Source organism: Somniosus microcephalus, chromosome 4 (genome assembly GCF_052327205.1).
Source record: "Somniosus microcephalus isolate GS21.2 chromosome 4, FLI_Smic_1.0, whole genome shotgun sequence".
In the NCBI taxonomy this organism is placed as follows: Eukaryota; Metazoa; Chordata; class Chondrichthyes; order Squaliformes; family Somniosidae; genus Somniosus; species Somniosus microcephalus.
The window spans coordinates 224,164,350-224,182,007 of NC_140990.1; the positions used below are offsets into that span (position 1 = coordinate 224,164,350).

Genomic DNA, 17,658 nt, shown 5'->3' on the forward strand with positions numbered 1-17,658 from the left:
AAACACAGCAGTCAATTTGTACACAACAAGGTCCTACAAACAACAATGACTTAAATAGCACGATAATCTGTTTTAATCATCTTGGTTGAGGGATAAATTTTGGCCAGCACACCAGAACTCCCATGTTCCTCTTTGAATAGTGCCACGGGATCTTTTACGTGCACCTGACGACAGGGTAGACGGGGCCTCGGTTTAACATCTCATCTGAAAGATGGCACCTCCAACAGTGCAGCACTCCCTCAGATCTACACTGAAAGAAAGACTTGCATTTATATGGTGCCTTCAACGACCACCAGACACCCTAAAGCACTTTACAGCCAATGAAGTACTTTTTGAAGTGTAGTTACTATTGTAATGTAGAAGTATTGGCCTTCAAGTGCTCAAGTCTCTGGAGTGAGGCTTGAGCCCACAACCTTCTGACTCAGAGGCAAGGGTCCTATCATTGAGCCAAAGCTGGAAGAAACATTGAAGTTGAAGCAAAGAATGTGTGAATAGCTAAGGCAATGAGAGGTGCAATTGAAAAGGTGAAAAGTAAGAGACATTGAAAATACAGAAAGCCGGCAGAACAGGTTTGAAATTAAAGCAGAAGAAAGCTGGGTAACATAATGTGATAGATTTTCAACTTGCCCCCAGGGTGTAAAACTAACATTTTTGATCCACCACTCATTTATTGAAACCACCCAAGTTTAATTTCCATTGATTTCAATAAAAATGAAAATCATGCAGTTTCTACAATGGGCTGCTATAACAGTATCACGCCTGGGCAAAAAGTTGAAAATCTACCCTAATGGGTCCATGAGCATTGAAAAGAGAAAAAAAGCAGGCCAACACCAGGGGAACAGATTTCCCTGTCAGCACTCTGCTGCGATCCACCCCAAACATCAAACTGCCTCCCCTCCCTCCAGACACTGACAGACCCATCCTACATCACCAGCACCCCTGGCACAATTGAAATGGAGGATATAGCGAAGGTCTGAAGTTACTAAAGTCAGTGTTCAGGCCAGAGGGCTGCAGATTGTCCAAGAGAAAAAGAAGATAATGTTGCTGGAATTGACATTGAGCTTCATTGCAAAGGTACAAGAGGCCAAAGATGGAGAATTAAAGTGACAATCCACAAGGAGCTCAGGGTCACATTTGTGGACAGAACAGAGATGTTTGGCAAAGTAGTCATCTAATTTGTGCTTGGTCTCCCCACTATAGAGGAGACTGCACTATCAGCAGTGAACACAGTATACTAGATTACAGGACGTACATGTAAATTGCTGTCTCACATAGTGTTTGGTTGCCTGGACAGTGGTATGGGAAGAGTTAAATGGATAGGTGTTGCATCTCCCGTAATTGTATGGAAAGATGGCAGGTCAGCTGGAAGGTGGGATGGTGGAAGAATGAGCCAGGATGTCACGGAGGAACCAATCACTCCAGAAGGCAGGGAGGGGAGAGGGTACGATGTGTTTGGTGTCAGGATCATGCTGTAAGTGCTGGAAATGACAGTAGGTGGTCTGATGAATATGGAGGCTGTAAGGTGAGGACAAGAGAGACTGCCACAGTTGTGAGAGCAGAGCAAGGAAATGAGAGCAGTAGTACAGGAAATAGATCTTGTCGATCACCAGAAAGTTTAAAGCTTGTTTCATTTTGTTTTAAGAAAACATTCAGTGCACAACTTACAGAATGTTTGGTACAAATAGTATGCTAACATTCATACAGCTTACTTCTATTTTTAGTTACTAGCAATTTAAAATGTTAAAAGGAATTACAAAACATAAAGTTAATCTTTTAAAAATATTGGCTAGGTATGATGGCACCTCCAATGTTAAATAGAGTTGTCCTTTTGTCATAGCAATAACATTGTGGTGGAGGCAGACATTCTGTTTGATCTTGTTCTGGGGCTAAGAAAAGAGCACAAGTTATTAAGTGAGGAAACAGTTGAACAGCAATGCTCATTTACCACTTAATTTCGTCTGTTGTTTATGCTATTGATGGTGGAGGCAAGAGCAACCTTGCCATGGGAGGTAAGGTGTATTCCCTGGACTTGCATAAGAACATAAGAAATAGGAGCAGGAGTAGGCCATTCAGCCCTTCGAGCCTGCTCCACCATTCAATCAGATCATGGCTGATCTTCTACCTCAACTTCACTTTCCTGCACTATTCCCATATCCCTTGATTCCCTTAATATCCAAAAATCTATCGATCTTTACCTTGAATATACTCAACGACTGAGCATCCACAGCCCTCTGGGGTAGAAAATTCCAAAGATTCACCACTCTCTGAGTGAAGACATTTCTCCTCATCTCAGTCCTAAATAGGAGACCCCTTATTCTGAGACCGTGTTCCAGACTCCCCAGCCAGGGGAAACATCCTCCCTGCATCTACCCTGTCAAGCCCTGTAAGTATTTTGTATGTTTCAATGAGATTACCTCTCATTCTTCTGAACTCCTAAGAATATAGGCCTAGTCTACTCAATCTCTCCTCCATAGGACAATCCCCCCGATTCCCAGGAATCAGTCTGGTGAACCTTCATTGCACTCCCTCTATGGCAAGTATATCCTTCCTTAGGTAAGAAGACCAAAACTGTACACAATACTCCAGCTGTGGTCTCACCAAGGCCCTGTGTAATTGCAGTAAGACGTCTTTACTCTTGTACTCAAATCCTTATGTAATAAAAGCCAACATACCATTTGCTTTCCTAATTGCTTGCTGTTCCTGCATATTAATTTTCAGCGATTCGTGCACAATGACACCCAGGTCCTTCTGAACACCAACATTTTCCAATCTCTCACCATTTAAAAAATACAGGAAACTTTGTGCTATCCGGCACCGACGGGACCGAGCTGTTGCCGTTCCCTCAAAACTGCCGGACACACCAGCGTTAATGTTGAAGCATACGGAGCTTTTCATCTCTGTATCTGACAACAAACACTGTTGCTTAGCAACAGCTTCTAAACAGTCGGCCCGTACCTTGGCAGCGTCTCTCTGAAGCTGTTGCTAAGCTACAGAGACTTTGCAGAGCCTGACTGTTGAAAAAAAAGCCACAAGAAGAAAAAACCTAACAAAACAGCTCCTGATTTTTGCTGGTGGCTCGAGCTTGCCGGACATTTAGCCTTCGGATAACACACAGTTTCCTGTACTCTGATTTTTCTATTTTTCCTACCAAAGTGAATAACTTCACATTTCTCCACATCATATATTCCATTTGCCATGTTATTGCCCACTCACTTATCCTGTCTATATCCCCTTGCAGCCTCTCTGCATCCTCTTCACAACTTACATTCCCACCTAGCTTTGTATCATCAGCAAACTTGGATATATTACATTTGGTCCCCTCATCCAAATCACTGATATAGATTGTGAATAGCTGAGGCCCAAGCACTGATTATTGCGGTACCCCACTAGTTACAGCCTGCCAACCCGAAAATGATCCGTTTATTCCTACTCTTTGTTTTCTGTCCATTAACCAATCTTCAATCCATGTTAGTACATTACCCTCAATCTCATGAGCCCTAATTTTGTTTAATAACCTCTTATGTGGCACCTTATCGAATGTCTTCTAAAAATCCAAATATGCTACATCCACAGGTTCCCCCTTATCTATCCTGCTAGTTACAACCTCAAAAAAAACTCCAACAGATTTGTCAAATATAATTTCCCTTTCATAAATCCATGTTGACTCTGCCCAATCCTATTATTATTTTCTAAGTGCCCTGTTACCACATCCTTAATAATAGATTCTAGCATTTTCCCTACTACTGATGTCAAGCTAACTGGTCCCTGTTTTCTCTCTTCCCTCCTTTCTTAAATAGTGGGGTTACATTTGCTACTTTCCAATCTGTGGGAACCATTCGAGAATCTATGGAATTTTGGAAGATGACAACCAATGCATCCACTATCTCTATAGCCACCTCTTTTAAAACCCTAGGATCTAGGCCATCAGGTCCAGGGGATTTATCGGCTTTCAGTCCCATTAATTTCTCCAGTACTATTTCCTTACTAATACTAATTTATTTCAGTTCTTCATTTTCACTAGACCCTTCTCCATTATTTCCAGAATGTTTTTTGCGTCTTCTTCCATGAAGACTGACACAAAGTTTAATTTCTCTGCCATTTCCTTATTCCCCATTATAATTTCTCCTGTCTCGGCCTGTAAAGGACCCGTGTTTACTTTCACTAATCTTTTCATTTTTACATACCTATAGAAGCTTACAGTCTGTTTTTATGTCTCTCGCTAGTTTACTCTCATATTCTATTTTTGGTTTCTTTAGCAATTTCTTGGTCCTCCTTTGCTGAATTCTAAAATCCTCCCAATCCTCCGGCTTACTATTCTTTTGGCAACATTATAGGCCTCTTCCTTTAAAGTAATACTGTCTTTAATTTCTCTTGGTAGCCACAGGTGGACCATTTTTCCCATGGTGTTTTTATTCCTTAAGGGAATGTATATTCGTTGCGAATGATGAACTATTGCTTTTCTACGGTCATATCTTTTAATCCAGTTTCCCAACCTACCTTAGCCAACTCTCCTCTCATACCTACGTAGTTTGCTTTGTTCAGATTTAGGACCCTAGTTTCAGACTTAACACTAAATCACTTCTGGTATTCTGACAATAAGTCAGGGCTGCGGCTGGTATTGAACAAAGTCAGACAAATTCCAAGGAAAGCTGAAAAAAGCCACAATCCACTGAATACACAACTGACCAGGCCACCTACCGAACACCACTCGCAGCTGGAAAACAAAGCTGCTGGAATGTATAAGGCCTTTTTAGTCGATAGTTGCAGAGTGCGCAGGTAAACTTCTGGGATTTATTTTAGTTTTTAAAAATTTGGTTGTGAATGATGTCAATAGCGAAGAATTCAAACTACTAAAATAATCACAACCAATTTAATTTAAAACTGAAAAGCTTTAAATAGTTTCATTCTGTTCATCCTGCCATCCCCTTTCCTGCATTGTCTGTTCTTTCCCAGGCTCTATCAGTCTCTTATTGCATTATTTTATCTATAAATTTTTTCTACCTAATCATAGAATAGTACAGCTCAGAAGGAGGCCATTCAGCCCATCGAGTCTGTGCTGGCTCTTTCGAAGAGCAATCCAATTAGCCTCATTCCCCCTCTTTCCCTATATCCCTGTAATTGTTTCTCCTTCAAATATTTATCCAGTTCCCTTTTGAAGGTTACTATTAAATCTGTATTCACCACACTATCAGGCAGTGTATTCCAAATCCTAACCACTCGTTGTGTAAAAGGTTTTTCCTCATGTCATCTCTGGTTCTCTTGCCAATCACCTTAAATCTGTGCCCTCTGGTTATCGGCCTTCAGCCAATGGAAACGGTTTCTCTTTATTTACTCTATCTAAACCCTTTATGATTTAAAACGCCTCTATCAAATCTCCTCTTAACTTTCTCTGTTCTGAGGAGAACAACCCCAGCTTCTCCAGTCAATCCATGTAACTCTAATCCCTCATCCCTGGAACCATTCTAGTAAATCTCTTCTGCACCCTCTCCAAAGCCTTCACGTCCTTCCTAAAGTGTGGTGCCCAGAATTGGACACAATACTCCAGCTGGTGCCGAACTAGTGTTTTACATAGGTTTAGCATAACTTCCTGGCTTTTGTACTCTGCCCCTATTTATAAAGCCCAGGATCCCATATGCCTTGTTAACTGCTTTGTTAACCTGTCCTGCCACCTTCAAAGATTTGTACACAAGCACCCCCAGGTCTCTCTGCTCTTGCACTCCCTTTAAAATTGTATCATTTAGCTTGTGACGTAAGAAAACTACTAGGCACTTGGTCTAAGCGTTAAACAAAGCTTTAATCAACTGTTTTACAACATGGAGGTCTAGTTGTGTCCTTCACTAGTTCCTGTTAAGAATGTCCCTGCGCAAGCTGGGCCCGTGCCCGAGTATTTATACTCTCCCTGGACAGCGCCACCCGCAGGCCACTCAGCATCACTTCACAAGTCTTTCTTTCATGAATGACCGATTCATGTCAGCTTGTATTGTCTCTCCTCATTCTTCCTACCAAAATGAATCACCTCACACTTTTCTGTGTTGAATTTCACCTGCCGTGTGTCTGCCCATTCCACCAGCCTCTCTATGTCCTCTTGAAGTCTATCACTATCCTCCTCACTGTTTGCTACACTTCCAAGTTTCGTGTCATCTGCAGATTTTGAAATTGTGTCCTGTACCCCCAAGTCTAAGTCATTAATCTATATCAAAAACAGCAGTGGTCCTAGTACTGAACCTTGGGGAACTCCACTGTATACTTCCTTCCAATGTTCCCCCTAAGGTGCGCGGCCTGGCACCAATTGGGAAGTCCCGCGCAGGCCGCTCACCAACTGCTGCTGCTGGAAAAGATACCACGCAGCAAATTTAAAGGGACTGCGCACCAAAAAAAAATTAGAGGGAACATTGCCTCCCTCCAGTCTGAAAAACACCACAACTCTCTGTATTCTATCCCTTAGTCAATTTTGTATTCATGCTGCTACTGCCCCTTTTATCCCATGGGCTTCAATTTTGTTAACAAACCTCATATGTGGTACTTTTATCAAACGCCTTTTGAAAGTCCATATACACAACATCAACCACACTATTCTCATCATCCTCTCTGTTACCTCATCAAAAACTCAATCAAGTTCGGCAAACATGATTTGCCCTTAACACATCCGTGCTGGCTCTCCTTTATTGGTCCATGCTTGTCCAAGTGGCTGTTAATTTTCTCCTGGATTATTGTTTCTAAAAGCTTCCCCAGCACTGACGTTAAACTGACTGGCCTGTAATTGGCAGATTTATCCTTCTCCCCTTTTTTGAGCAAGGGTGTAACATTTGTAATCCTCCAGTCCTTTGGCACCATCCCTGTAGAGGACTGGGGGATTGTGGCCAGCACCTCAACAATTTCTACCCTTGCTTCCCTCAGCAACCTAAGATGCATCCCATCTGGACTGGGTGACTTATCTACTTTAAGTACTGCCAGTTTTTCTAGTACCTCCTCTTTAGCTATTTTTATCTCATCTAGTATCTCAGCAACCTCCTCATTTACCATAGCTTTGGCAAAGTCCTCTTCCTTGGTAAGTACGATGCAAAGTACACATTTAATATCTCAGCCATGTCTTCTGCCTCCACCAATATATCTCCATTTTGGTCCCTAATTGGCCCCGCCGCTCCTCTGACACCCCTTTTACTGTTAATATGCCTATAGAAAACCTTTTGGATTCCCTTTTATGTTAGTCACCCATCTATTCTCGTACTGCCTCTTTGTCCCTCTTATTTCCTTTTTAATTTCTCCTCTGTACTTTTTATATTCAGCTTAATTCCTCCTTGTATTTTCAAGCTGACATGTCATACGCCCCCTTTTTCTGCTTCATCCTACTCGCCAACGACTTCGTCATCCAGAGAGCTTTGTCTCTGGTTGCCCGCCCTTTCCTCCTTGTGGAAATGTACCCGAACCATCTCCTCTTGAAAGACAGCCCATTGCTCCATTACATTTCTGCCTGCCAGCCTGTGACTCCAATTTACCTGGGCCAGATCTCCCCTCAATTCACTGAAATTAGCCCTCCTCCAGTTAAGCATTTTCATTCTAGATTGTTCCTTGTTCTTCTCCATAACTAATCTAAACCTTACGATACTATAATCACTATTCCCGAGGTGCTCCCTGACTGTGACTATCTCCACTTGACCCATTTCATTCCCCAGGATCAGATCCAGCAATGCCTCATTCCTCATTGGGCAGGAAACATACTGATCAAGAAAATTCTCCTGAACACATTTCAGGAAATTCCTCCCCTTAACATAATCACTGCCCCATTCAATATTGGGGTAGTTAAAGTCTCCCATTATCACTACTCTATAGTTCTTACACCTCTCTGTAATTTGCCTGCAAATCTGCTCCTCTATCTCCTTCCCACTATTTGGTGGCCCATAAACTACACTAAGTAATGTAATAGCTCCTTTATGGTTTCTTACCTCCAACCAAATAGATTTTTTCTTTGACCTCTCAAGGACATTCTCTCTTTCTAGCACTGTAATATTTTCCTTAATCAAAACTGCTACCCCTCTTTTTTTTCCTTCCCTATCTTTCCTGAATACTTTGTACTCGGGAATATTAAGCATCCAATCCTACCCTTTTTTGAGCCAAGTCTCAGTTAGCACCACTGTATCATTTTTCCATATAGAAACATAGAAGATAGGAGCAGGAGTAGGCCATTCGGCCCCTCGAGCCTGCTCCGCCATTCAATGCGATCATGGCTGATCATCCAAATTCAGTACCCGGTCCCTGCTTTCTCCCCATACCCCTGGATCCCTTTAGCCTTAAGAAATATATCCAACTCCTTCTTGAATATATTTAAGAATTGGCTTCGACTGCCTTCTGTGGTAGAGAATTCCACAGGTTCACCACTCTCTGGGTGAAGAAATTCCTCCTCATTTCTGTCCTAAACGGCTTACCCCTTATCCTTAAACTGTGACCCCTGGTTCTGGACTCCCCGACCATCGGGAACATCCTTCCTGCATCTAGTCTGTCCAGTCCTGTCAGAATTTTATAAGTTTCAATGAGATCCCCTCTCATTCTTCTAAACTCCAGCGAGTACAAGCCCAATCGACCCAACCTCTCCTCATACGTCATTCCTGCCATCCCAGGTATCAGCCTGGTGAATCTTCGCTGCACTCCTTCCATGGCAAGAACATCCTTCCTCAGATAAGGCGACCAAAACTGCATACAATACTCAAGATGTGGTCTCACCAAGGCCCTGTACAACTGCAGCAAGACATCCTTGTTCCTGTGCTCAAACCCTCTCGCTACAAAGGCCAACATACCATTTGCCTTCTTAACCACCTGCTGCACCTGCATGCTTACCTTCAGCGACTGGTGCACAAGAACACCCAGGTCTTGTTGCACTTCTCCTTCTCCCAATCTATTGCCATTCAGATAATAATCTGCCTTCCTGTTTTTGCCACCAAAGTGGATAACCTCACATTTATCCACATTATACTGCATCTGCCATGCTTCTGCCCAATCACCCAACCTGTCCAAATCACCCTGGAGTTTCTCGGCATCCTCCTCACAGCACACACGCCCACCCAGCTTTGTGTCGTCTGCAAATTTGGAAATATTACATCTTGTTCCCTTGTCTAAATCATTAATATATACGTGGCTATTTGTGCCTACAGCTCACCAACCTTATTAACCACACTTTGTGCATTTACACACATGTAATCCAAACCTAACTTAGACCTCTTTGTATTCTCTACAATCCCACCTAATTATCTATCATTTCTAACTCTTAACTGTCTCTCCCAGTCCTCAAATCTAGATTTTCCTACCCTTTTCTAACTTTGAAACGAAATTGTTAGGAGCAGCTTTCAAAATACTGGGTATGCATTGGCTGAAAACTGTTTCTAAATATAATTTTTCCAGCCAATCAAATGCTAAGAATGTTAAGATTGATATCACGTCATATAGGCAAATATCAATAATACAAGTTTGCTCATTCGTGGACCTTCGGGCCCAACATTATGCTGGAAAAGTTAACTTTATTTCTGATTTCCTTATTTCTGTGCCTTTTTTAACTGTAACTTTTTTTTTTAAATTCCATTTATTTTGGTTTTGATTTTTATAAGCTTCCATCTTTTAATTGTGGCCTAAAAAGAACTTCCTGTGCCATCTATGTTTATTACCATGTATGCAACAGGTGTCAGTGCAAGTTAAAAATTAGCTTGAAAATTTTCTTCAGTGTAAATAATGTAGATTAATGTGAGAAATGTTGGCATTCATTATGGCTACTCACTACCTTCCTTGATGTTTGCCGCTGATGGGTGCTTGCTTTGTTTGTAATCTGTTTCCCTTACAACTTGGTAGTGCTACTGCATAATGGCTTAACAATTGCAATATCCCACATGGCAAGTTCTTTGTGCCATCATTAAAACAGTAAGTGAGTACCAGAAGCTCCACCATCAAAAAAATAACTTGAACTTTTCTTGTGCCGTAAGCGAAAACTGGCTGGTGAGATACTCCAGGCCCATCAGGGGCAGTGACCGATTAGAGATGGCTTATAAGATTTTACAGAGGCTTGGAACAGGTGACTTAGCAACCTTTTTAACTAGGAATTGGTACATGGAATGGAATGAAAGGAGAGGAGAAAATAAAACTACTTTCAACGGTAAAATTCAGTTGCCATGAACTGTGTGTATTTAACTCCGTCTTTACGAAACATGAACACTAATATAAACAATTTCACTTTATACATTAAAAAATAGTTTTGTTATTGACCAATTGCAAACTCGCTGCTTATCTGGTAATTTTAGCGTAGAAATTTTGATATTGCTGTCAGAAGCGTCTACTATTTGTTCTAGCAGCTCTAAATTTTATTCTAATTTCTGAAACTATATTAGGATTGCTAAAAAAATAAATACTATACCTGTAACCCCGCACATTAATTTTAAGATTTATGGACCAAAAATAGACCATAAACAGATCAAAGGAGAAATCGGGGACTTGCAACTGATTATTAATGATGATGGGACTGTGTAGTACAGGCAGTTTTTCTTTGTAATTTACTATCCTATACCAGACCAGGAAACACTTATTACTGACACTAAGTGAAAAAGTGTTCTATTCTCGAGCACAGTCACCCTTTACCTTGACAAACATCACAATTTGTTAAAGGCAAAAAAATGTTGGGTAGCAAATGGAGACCTAAAGAGAAGAAAAAGAAAAAAATAACCTATGAAGAGAAGGATAGGCCCACTGTATTTTCACCTTATTTTCTTCTCTTATCCCTCGTCTAGTGAAGGCCCTGACTTAATTTGAGGTACAGTCCCATGGGAGCTGGTAGCCCTACTATGCCTTACCTATGTGGTTACTTGTCATATGTGAGCCAAAACACTTAGGCCCCGGGCCTGGGGTGGAGGTTGGTGCGGTGGCGGGCAGTTAAAATAAGAGCAACGGCTTACCCTCTGTCATCCAGCTGCCTTCCCACCAGGTCACAATATTAACCTGATCTTTCAAGCAGGATAACCACAGGAAGACAGTGAGGTCCTACTTTAAATTTACAGATCAGGTCCCAGTGATATAATCAGGACCCAACTGCAATTTTAGTCTGTGGCCTGAGCGGGGGAGCAGTGGTGGCTTGCTCACCAGACCGGAGCCTTGTTGTCAGTAGGGTATTTGATGGTGCGAGAGTTCAAAGCCAAGCTTGTTCCTGTTGTCACTCAACACCCACACACTCACACTTCCCAGCATATTTAAAGAAAAAATGCCTAAACTTTCCAGGTACTTGGTTCTGGAGACCAGATACACCTACAGAGAGACTGCAGAATTAGGTTTGTTCATATCTTTGTTTTCTGAATCATCATAGGATTTTCCATTGTGGAACAGAACCATACTTTACTTCATTAACAATGTTCATAACATGACATTTTTGAAAACCCTTTTAGATTTAAGATAGGATACTCTGACTCACATTTAATGCTTTGGTCATTGTTTTTAACAGGGATCTTGCCTCGAATAATGATTCTCTGGCCACCCTCCTGTTCCATAATTTATTAAAACAAATAGATGACCAGTACAGCCGTTTCTTCCTAGAAAAAAACTTTCTACTTCAGCACAATCTGAAAAGAATTAAACAAAACCTTCAGGTAAGGTTTTAACACTGCTTCTTGACTGGTCCAAATTCTTGCTTCCATGTTGAAACTTAATGAGTGTAACTAAGGATAATTTGGATTGAGGGTTCATTTATGAGTTGGAAATTGATGTTTCTTACTTTTAGCAGTTGTTGACATTCCGCATAATCTAGTAAATATTGATGTTGAATATGCAGGAAATACACTGTTACATAGGTTACCTAAAAGTAGTGCCTCTGCCAATCTAATTTTGGAGAACACATGAGAACTTAAGTGTTAGAGGTTATAAAATGGCTATTGCATTAAATATAACTGTCAATAATGTCACAGATTTGTTGACCGTTGTTAAAAAGAAAAGTCCTGAAAAGGGTTGTGGGTTAGGCACTACTATACAAAATATTAACCTAGAAAAGAAACTCTCTTTATACTCTCCAGATTGAGATCTAACTTGGAGACTCGTACTGTATATTCCCACTTGGTGCATTCATCATAATTGGTGTATTGCTCGACGCTATTTACATAAAGATGTAAATGCCTATTATTATTTTATATAATGTTGCTTAATTCTATTTAATTATTACATTTAACCTACTTCTACATGTAACATCGCGTGCCATTGTAATATTGCTAGTTTTGTTCTCATCACGGTGTGTTATCAAATCTTAAACTGTCATTATAACTCTGATATTTTTCAGTATTTGTATATATGGTTGGGGAATTTTGCTTCCTAATTTGGTACTAACCATGCTCCTTCCACAACCATCGCAACCTTATTTGGTCTCAACTTTAACCTGCAAATCTGTCCTATTGCCCACCCTTCGTATGTTGTGTCCCAGTCAGTTCCAACCACATTCACGGGACATTTTAATCCTCGCTCCACTCAGTTCCACTTAATATGTAATATGTACTAAATCCTAAAGTCTCTAAGGAGGTTATTTTCTGCCTATCAGTAATTTTGACAAGAGTTTTGCCTTGTAAAGTTTAGCTTGAGCAACATTAACACTGCTTCTCCTTTCTAATATTAAATTTTAAACAGTAGTAAAACATTTATGCCAGTAAATCAAAACCGCAATTAAGACAATTATTGGGTGAACAGATCCAAATGATCAGTGGGCTGATAAATGGGAGGTTCTGGGAGACAAGCAGTGGACTGATAAATGGGGGACGTGTTTATTTGCAACACCAAAAGCACTGATTGGTCCCCTTGGATGACAAGTCCTGATTGTTGATTGTCCCCTTGGAGGACAAGACACACCCAGCAGTTACTCTGGAATGTGTAAATAGATCCTCCCTGCCTACATAATCAGTTGCTTTGCAAAGTGTAATTTGAGCCATTCTGACTGCCTACTCCAGACAGAACAGAGCTCACTTGGAACAGAGAGGGCTCACCCTCGCAGGGTAAGACCTTCTCCCACCCACAAACAAGTTCCTGCCCCCACCCACCAAGTTCCTGACCTCTCTCCTCCCCCCCCCCCCCAATTTTCTGACATTCTCCCCCTGCCCAAGTGCCTGACCTCTTCCCTTCTCCCCGCCAACCTCCCAACCCAGCCCAAGTTTCTGACTACCTCCCTCACCCCACCCGTGTTCCTGACCTTCTCCCCTTGCCCAAGTTCCTGACCTTCTCCCTCACACCCCAGCTTCCTGACCTCCTCCCCCCTCCCACCGGATTCATGACCTTCTCCCCCCAACAAGCTCCTGACCTTTCCCCACCCCCACCATAGATTTGGGGTGGGGGGGGATTAGGAAAGCAGTGTAAAAGGAATTGAGGCTCTCTAGGGAGACAATACCACCATTGCTCAAGCCACAGATGACAGCAGGATATACATTCAGCCAGGCACCAAGACAATATGAACCATCATGCAGCATTAGGTGTCCTTAAGCAGCAATTTCAATATTTGTTGTTTATTGTAAATGTGCTTGTGAATTTTTCCTTACCATTATGTCTAGAAAATCATAAATGTATTCTAAAATATCATGCTTGCAATTCCACTAGAAATATTGAACAGAAGAAAATTTCACGAATGCAGTTATGATATTGCTAACAGAGCGACTAGAGAAATTCTTGCCCCAATGTTGTTTTATGGCTAGATATACCACAACAGTTTAATAGTGCACTGGGTTAAAAACCGCATGACTGGTGTAAGAGTTTTTCCTCTTTAAAACCATACTGGTTCTGGCAAAGTTCCAAACATAGTATTGCCTGATTGTAAATGTTTCAGCTGCATAAGCATGCAACACAAATGGTCAGTAACCTCCTGTGGACTGACTGAATATTGTCATCTGTAGTGACATTTCATTTGTACTACACTGTAGCATTATGAAATGAATGCTGGGTAGGTACCTCAGTAATTCAGCACTTTGATGTACGAATGTGCTGCATCAAAGAGTAACAGGACCCAAGTTCACATTGTGCAGACTCCTATGTGGTGGAGTTTTCCATCCAAGTCGAGTCATCAGAAGGTGCTGAGCAACTGTGAGGCACTTCACTGCTACAAGAAGGGAGAAATTAGAGAGTTAGTAAACCACAACTGCTGTCACGTCCCTCTTAATGGCTGGTTAGAGTGTAGCTTTGACAAAAGCCTGGGAGCATGTTACCTAATAGTATCACCGGCATCTAAAGCTGGGGGAGAAAGTATCGATTAAACAAATGAAAGGAGAAAAAACAATTACGATGGTTAGAGTTCCCTCAAAATAAGTTCACCTTTAGACTATTTACATCTGTTTTTAATAGCAAAATACTGCGGATGCTGGAAATCTGAAATAAAAACAGAAAATGCTGGAAATACTCAGCAGGCCAGGCAGCATCCGTGGAGAGAGAAACAGAGTTAACGTTTCAGGTCTGGGACCCTTCATCAGAACTGGAAAAAGCTGGAAATGTAACAGATATTAAGCAGGTGCAGAGACAGGGGGGAGGGGAGGAAGGAATTGAAAGAACATGCTGTGAAAATGTTGCAAATGGGAATGGCAAAGTCATACTGCATGAAAAATGGGGGCAGGGATTATTATCTGAAATTGTTGAACTCAATGTTGAGTCCAGCAGGCTGTAAAGTGCCCAATCGAAAGATGAGGTGCTGTTCCTCGAGCTTACGTTGAGCTTCATTAGAACAATGTAATAGGCCGAGGACAGAGAGATCAGAGTGGGAGTGAAGTGGAGAACTAAAGTGACAGGCAACCGGAAGCTCAGGGTCACCCTTACGGACTGAACGGAGGCGTTCCGCAAAGCGGTCACCCAATCTACGTTTGGTCTCCCCAATGTAGAGGAGACTGCATCGTGAGCAGCGAATACAGTATATTAAATTGCAAGAAGTACAAGTAAATCGCTATTTCACCTGGAAGGGGTGTTTGGGGCCCCGGACAGTCATATACAACAACAGCTGGTATTTATAAATCGCCTTTAACATAGTGAAACGTCCATAGGCGCTTTACTGGAGCGTAATCAGACAAAAATGCCATTGTCTTGATTTCCCAGTTGTCACTGAGTTAGCTCATCTCAACCAGATTGGTTGTAGGGGTGCTACAGTTCATCTCGGTGCCCCAAAATTAGGAAGGGAATAATTGTCAGCCTTTCCTTTCCTGATTGCTGCATATGTGCAGATGAATGAGATCAGGATCAGACTCAGCTGTGAAGTCTTTGTGATTTAAAAAAAACCCTGCTGAAATTCACTGTCTAGACTCATGAAGAATGCCCACCTGAGTGAGGTACTAGAGGGCAACCATTTCTGTGAAACTACCCCAGCAAGGAGTGAATGCCTTCTGGAGAGGAGGAAGGAAGAAAATTGGTAGAAAAAGGAGCAAAAAAAATAAATGAAATTAAGTAGAAGCATCACCACATGAAAACAGGAGGAAAAAGTTAATACTCATTTAGCACTGTATCTATCAGGGTTAATAGTTACACCTAACTGAACATGCTCGCCAGAAGAGGGAGACCTGAGGACCATTCTAAATTTGTCCTCGGGGCTCATTGGAATAAATCCAGTGAGCTAAGGGCATCAATCAGGTGCATTAACGCAGCTCGCCAGTCGAGCCCTTCAAATTGCTTGGACACTGAGACGACTGGCAGGTAAATCCGGGAGGGGGAGGCAAATGCAAGGGGGGCCGAGCACTGGTCGACAGCAGCCTGTTGGATTAACGTGGAAAGCAGGAGGAATATTTATCTGCTGGTTTCTTTGGCAGCCTCCAGTGGTCTCTGTAAAGCTTTAAAACACGAGTCCGAGCTTGTGCAGTGCAAGCTTCGATTAGTCTTAAATTAATTTCCTGAAAATGGGGGCAGGATCCTCATTTCAAAATTGAAATGAAGCTACGCTCATTTCAGGCAGGCGCCTAAATAGAAGGCGCTGATGAATTTAGCGGTGGCCTGAACACACATGCAAATCTGGTGCTAAATTTGTCATTGACACGCCTGTAAAACGACACAACAATGTTGAATTTAGGCCCCAGTGTTTTTACTAAGACAATCTGACTTTCATAACAGTTGTGATCAAAAATATAGACCAAACAAATGAAATTTTCTTTTGAAAATAATGTTTTCTTTGTTAATATGCATAGTTAAGGATTAGGTGACTTTAGGACTGTTTGTCAGACCAATAGAGAGAAACTCTTTGGGAATGGAAAATATTGTGTGGTTAACAACATCCTGTTAAGTTTTATTATGTAAATTAAGAATAGGGCACAGAGGAAACTATATTGCTCAACACATGACATTTGTCAACCATTACTATATTCTTGAAGAGTCCAAAGACTTTGTTGTCTGCTGTTTCCCCAGGCAAGGTACAGGAAATGATGGTTAGCGCTGAATGTGCTCTTATTTTTAAGTACTCTAAATGTGATGGACGCGTGTTAAAAGATGCAAAGCTACTTTTTATATGGTCATACTTTTCATATACTCAGAATTGGGATCATAAAATAATTTTTCAATATGTTTTCTTGTTGAAGTATTTAATAGACCTTTCAATTATAAGCTGACTAATTTCATTGGACCAATCTACAATTTTTCACCTGTAGCTGCTTGATCTTCCTTAAACACCTTGGCCTTGTTTTCCAATGCAAAACCATTTTTTAAGCATCCAGTATAGTGGGTGGGGCACACGCGCCATTACCTACCTGGAAGTCCTTCGCCCGCCATATACTCCATAGGCATGCAGGGCACATGCCAGAACTATTTAAATCGCTGATTAAAATATTTAAATAATTGTTGTCGGACCCTTTTGTGGTATAGTGCCCTGCCATAGTGCCGGACTCACCACGTGATAAACTCGCCCAGTAACTCGTGGCGCTAACTGGCAGGAATGACACTCGAGTGGTATTATTTAAAGGGCTCATCCACTGCATACAGGTTTGTCATTTGAGGCTGCTGGTTGACTTCTGTGCAGTTTTAAGCCTGTTTTCTGACCAACTTGATTCTGAACGCTGCAAAGAAGATTTTGCTGGTGCTAGACTGTTTTTGGCTGCTTCATAAATAGTTTGACTGCAATCATGAGTGGTCTGGCAGGGCTAGCATTGGGGCAGGAGGAGGAGGGGGAGCAGCAAGGAAGACGGAAGGGAGCAAATGCAGCTGGGACAAGAGAGAGGAGGAGGGTATTGCGCAGGGGGCCACACCCACGACCGGTCTTCAGGGAGCATTTCTCCTACATGACCTTCTCTGGGAAGCAATGTCTTGAGTGCCTCCACGTCAGAAAGGAGGCTGTCACCGAGCTATGTCACCTACTGCAGCCACAACTTGAGCCTTGTACCATGGTATAGAGAGCATTGCATCTTCTAGAATGCTGGCCTCCTCTTCCTGAAGTGGTACAGGGGCTTCCACATTTTCTGCATCTGAAATGAAAAAGAGGGACAAGGATTAACTGGTGGTATGAAGGGAAAGCAAAGAAAGTACCCGGTGAAAGCATTTGCAGTTTGTCATAGAGTGTGTAGGGCGAGATAGAAGACCCTGCTCCTTCCCGTGATGGCCTACATATTTTCCTCCAGAGGTGAAAGTGTGTAGCGGCAGGCTCTGCCTCCTCCAGTAGCAGCCTCTTGCCTTGGATTGAGCGAGATCTGCTGCTGCAAGAAAGAAGAGATTGTT

At 41.9% G+C, this 17,658-nt stretch overlaps 1 protein-coding gene across 1 annotated transcript in view; it reads left to right on the plus strand.

Annotated features, from left to right (window-relative positions):
• The window catches only part of LOC147120229 (signal transducer and activator of transcription 4-like), a 178,686-nt gene that overhangs the window by 11,382 nt on the left and 149,646 nt on the right, over positions 1 to 17,658 (plus strand). The window contains exon 3 of the mRNA XM_085985850.1: positions 11,468 to 11,612. Within this exon, the coding sequence (XP_085841976.1) occupies positions 11,468 to 11,612 (145 nt within the window). The remainder of the gene's footprint in view (positions 1 to 11,467; positions 11,613 to 17,658) is intronic.